Raw genomic sequence first — 4,886 nt, forward strand, 5'->3', positions numbered from 1 at the left:
CCTCTAGCTCCCACTCTTCACACCCCATCCCCTCTAGCTCCCACTCCTTTCCTCCATTTAATTTTTCAAGTTCCCAGAGTCTGTTGTGAGTATTGGGGTCTTCAGCTGCTTTTCCCACTCTGCCCTCACTCCCTCCACATCCCCAGCCTTGGTCCACTGCTTGTCTTTTGCAATGAGCCCTGTTTTCCTTTACCCTGGGTGTGACCTTAGCTGATGACCCCAACTCTGCATTGAAGTCCTGGACTCCATCTAGAGGTAGACAGTAGTAGGTGCAGCTGGTCCTGGTCAACTGAACACCTGCACTGACCAATGTCTGCCACTAGATGGAGGCAGGTCAATCTAAATGTACAGGACAACAGATGAGCTTTTTAAAGTTAATTGTACAACACATTGCGGTAATTCATATTATTTTGCAAGTTATTTCAGCTGGAAATACAAAGTACTGGATATGCATAGTGCAGTTTTCCAGCCTGAACCCAACTCTGGCTTTAACATTGTTTTTTATGCAAAGCCATCTCTCACTTAAAGTACCTCCATTTAAAGTCACCATTTCCAGGAACACAACCACAACTTCAAGTAGGGACCTGCTGTAGGGTGTTAAACCCAACCTAACTCCTGAACTGAGACCTCCTTCTCCATCAAGTCACACTGCACTTCATTCCAGGGTCTGATTGGGCTGTCGCCCTGAATTCAGAAACCTCTCTGAGACAGTCTCCCATTTGTGATTTTCTCCAGCCCATAACCCTCCGAGACCTTTGCACACCTCCAATTCATGCCTCTGGAACATTCCATTACTCCACCACGGACACCCATCCCTTCAGCTACTTGGGCCTTAAGCTCTGATTTTCTCTCCCTAAAACTCTGCCTCTCTACATCACCTCCCTTAAAATGCTGCTGAAGGCCTACCCTTCGACCAGGATTTTGTCCATCTGACTTAATAACTCCTCATGTTACAATGTCAGATTTTGTTCAATAAATTTCTTGTGGAGTGCCTTGAGATGTTTCCCTCCATTAAAGGTGCTACATAAATGCAAATTGCAGTTGTTAAGAACGTTACCCAGCAACTCACTTGTAAATCTCCTCAGCTTTTTCTTTAACCTTTGATTGTTCTCCATGCTTTAAATCTTCGCACGCTTCCCAGAATGCCAAGTTCTCTCCTAAAATGTAAACATTAACACTCGCCCATCTGTCACACCATAGATATAGACACAAGATAAATAGATACAGTTCAGAAGATAGTAAACTATTTTTAAATATTTAAAAATATGAATAATATACAGCTCAAACAATCAACAACAAATCCACTGACCAAGCCTCATGCCACCCTTCCTCAGCTATCTCTCCATCAGGATAACCCTGTCTTCCCTTTTACCCCACATATGTCTAGATTCCCATTAAATACACCTACCCTAATCACCTCAGCTATTCCCTGGCAATGAATTCCACATTCTCAAAACCCTTTTAAGGCATTTCTTCTGAATTCCCGTCTTCCTCGAATTCAAAATTACATGTATGAAAAATTAAATTTTAAACTGGGAGAGTTTAGACCTCGGGGAAATTGTTTAAAAGTAACAGCTTATAGAATAATGAGACACGATTACCACATGATTGTGTCCAGATCTAGAAAGAAGTAGAAGCCCCACCAGAGTCTAAGAAAATCTGTCTCTAACAGGAGGGATGTATCCGCTCTGCTGCATACAAAGAGTTTTGAGGAAAGCATCTTGGAATCATGGTCAGTACATGGGGAACGAAAGCTAAAGGGGAAGACAGGGGTATATCACTGGACGGGGGATCCTGGGCTGATGTTCTGGGAAAGTGGGTTCAAATTCCAATGTGGCAGATAATCAGACGATCAGAGGTCTAGATAGAGTGGACAGCCAGAGACTTTTTCCTAGGGTGGAGGTAGCTGTTGCGAGGGGGCATAGTTTTAAAGTGAGTGGAGGTAGATACAGGGGAGACGTCAGAGGTAGGTTCTTTACTCAGAAAGTGGTCGGGGCGTGGAATGCATTGCCAGAAAGGGTAGTGGAGTCGGCCTCATTAGGGGCATTTAAGCGGCTATTAGATAGGCATATGGATGATAGTATAAGGTAGGATTAGGGTAAAGGTTCTGCACAACATCGTGGGCCAAAGGGCCTGTACCGTGCTGTACTGTTCTATGTTCTATGTTCTATAACAAAACCAGAAAACGTTAGCCTCATGATGACCACATAACCATTGTTGATTGTCATAAAGGAAGGGTGTTTTGGCCCTGGAGGGAGTTCAGCACGGGGTTACAAGGATGATACCTGGACTTCAGCGGTCAAGCTATCAGGAGAGTATAGGCAAGTTAAGCCTTTATTCTATAGAATTTAGAAGATTAACGGCGATCTCATTGAAGTCTTCAGGATGTAAACAGGGAAAGAAAAGATAGACAAAGATAAACTATTTCCACTCGTTGAAGATTCTATAACCAGTGGGTACAGTCTGAGAATGAGGGCCAGGCCATTCAGGAGAGATGTTGGGAAGCACTTCTACACACAAAGAGTAGGGGAGGCTTGGAATTCTCTTTCCCAAATGGTGGTCAATGCTCCTTCAATTGATAAATTTAAATCCGAGACAATTTTTTTCTTAAGCAAGTGTACAAGGCAAGCATATAGGCCTAAGGCAGGCATATGGAGTTAGGCCACAGATCAGCCATGATCTTATTGAATGGTAGGGCAGGATTAAGGGGCTCAATGGGCTACTCCTGATCCTATGTTTCCATATTTCCTTTGTTCCTATAAAAATCCATTTGGTTCACTAATGTCCTTCAGGGAAGGGAATCAGCTGTCCTCACTTGGTCTGGCCTATGAGTGACTCCAAACCCACAGCAATGTGGTTGACACTTCATTGCCCTCTGGGTAATATGGGATGGGTGATAAATGCTGAACTAGCCAGCAAAAAACGCAAGAACAAACTTTAAGAAATAAGACAGACCAAATAAATAATAAAACAGAGACAGTCTATAGAATTCTCTTCTTCAGAAGCAGTAGAGGCTGGCTCACTGACTATTTTTAAGGCTGAATTAGATGGTTTCTTGACTGACAAGGGACTTGAAGAGTACAGGGGGTAGGAAGACAGTAAGATCAGACAATCTAATCAGTCTTATCAAATTGAGGGTCAGGCTTAAGGGGCTGAATGGCCTACTCCTATTGCTAAGTCATATGTTCATACATATAACATTATTTGCCCAAGCATTTTGTAGTCCATATCCCAAGTCTCACCAGGTACTTTAGCAACTTGAGAAACACAGGCCAATAAGAGGTCATTCTTGCTGCACTTGCTGTTACAACTCACCAGTTTCACACCCCAATGGAATGGCCCCTCAAATAAATTAACCTAAATAGATGCCAAGCTTTGTATCCCTTAGCATCAGTCACCACAGACTCAGAGAACATCATAAAAACCAAAAGAACCGCGGATGCTGTAAATCAGGAACAAAAACAAAGTTGCTGGAAAAGCTCAGCGGGTCTGGCAGCATCTGTGGAGGAGAAAACAGAGTTAACGTTTCGGGTCCACAGAGTTCTGAGGAAGGGTCACCGGACCCGAAACGTTAACTCTGTTTTCTCCTCCCCAGATGCTCCCAGACCTGCTGAGCTTTTGCAGCAACTTTGTTTTTGTGTCAGAGAACATCATATTCCTCTACATATGTCTGAGCCGGTCCTGACAACATCTGCTCTCACATACCGCTGAATTCCTTTTTGAGGAAAAGCTCAAAATTCTGACGGCCTCTGGGATCCCTCATCAGCTCAGCAAAGCTGAAGGTCCAGCGCTCCACTCTCAGCTTTGTTGGGTTGTCTGCCCTGCAGCCATCCCGGGAGCAAAATAAAAAGGTGGCAGTCATTAGTCACCTCTCAACTGCAAGCAAATCCCTTTAGAAAGGAAACTGCATGACGTTGCTGTTCTGCAATGGAGATAAAAAGAAGCATCACGTTCCAGTGTTTCTGAAACTTACAACCACAGCCAGCGCACTTACATTGGAGTGTTGAGTTCCCAAAATGTTGTGTCATCGGTGAGCCAAGGATTGCTAGGGAGGCATCCCGACATTATAGGATCATGGGTAAAATACTGCTCACAGTATTTTACAATTCTGGAGGAAAGGAAAGAAAATGATGTTTAGTGCATTACAATATAATAAACACCACAGAGGTAATGCAGAGACAATATGCGAATATTTACCTTGTTAAGTGTTGTGCATGTGTGCACAACTTGTTATCATGTTTTACATCAATTTTTCACATGGGTATATGAATAGGAAGGGTTTAGAAGGATACGGGCCAAATGCTGGCAAATGAGACTAGATTTATTTGGGATATCTGACAATTTGGACCAAAGGGTCTGTTTTCATGCTGTACATCTCTATGAGTCTACAAATGTAGGTGTCTATGGTTACACAGCCATAGTCATAGAGTCATACAGCATGGAAAAACCCTTCGATCCAATTTGTCCATGCTGACCATAATCCCAAACTGAACTAGTCCCACCTACCTGGGCTTGGCCCATATCCCTCCAAACATTTCTAATTCATGTACTTATCCAAATGTTTTCTAAACAATGTAACTGAACCTGCATCCACCACTTCCTCTGGAAGTTCATTCCACACACGAACCACTCCTGGTGTAAAAAAATTTCCCCTCATCTTTTTTGCCATGGGGAAATAAATAGCGATTTCTTGAAAAATGTCTATTATTGCAGAGGAGGAGGTGCTGAACGTCTTAAAATGAATAAAGCTGGATATATCCATGGGACTTGATCAGGTGTATCCTAGAACTCTGTGGGAAGTGAGGGAGGTGATTGCTGGGCACCTTACTGAGATATTTGTATCATTGATAGCCACAGGTGAGGTGCCGAAAGACTGGAGGGTGGCT

At 43.2% G+C, this 4,886-nt stretch overlaps 1 protein-coding gene across 1 annotated transcript in view; it reads right to left on the reverse strand.

The window, feature by feature from the left end:
- The window catches only part of rgs9b (regulator of G protein signaling 9b), an 88,114-nt gene that overhangs the window by 24,961 nt on the left and 58,267 nt on the right, over positions 1-4,886 (reverse strand). Inside the window, exons 11-13 of the mRNA XM_048611087.1 lie at positions 3,995-4,108; positions 3,706-3,821; positions 1,070-1,157 (exon numbers count right to left, since the gene is read on the reverse strand). Coding sequence (XP_048467044.1) covers positions 1,070-1,157; positions 3,706-3,821; positions 3,995-4,108 — 318 coding nt within the window. The remainder of the gene's footprint in view (positions 1-1,069; positions 1,158-3,705; positions 3,822-3,994; positions 4,109-4,886) is intronic.

This window comes from Rhincodon typus, chromosome 23 (genome assembly GCF_021869965.1).
Source record: "Rhincodon typus isolate 14 chromosome 23, sRhiTyp1.1, whole genome shotgun sequence".
In the NCBI taxonomy this organism is placed as follows: Eukaryota; Metazoa; Chordata; class Chondrichthyes; order Orectolobiformes; family Rhincodontidae; genus Rhincodon; species Rhincodon typus.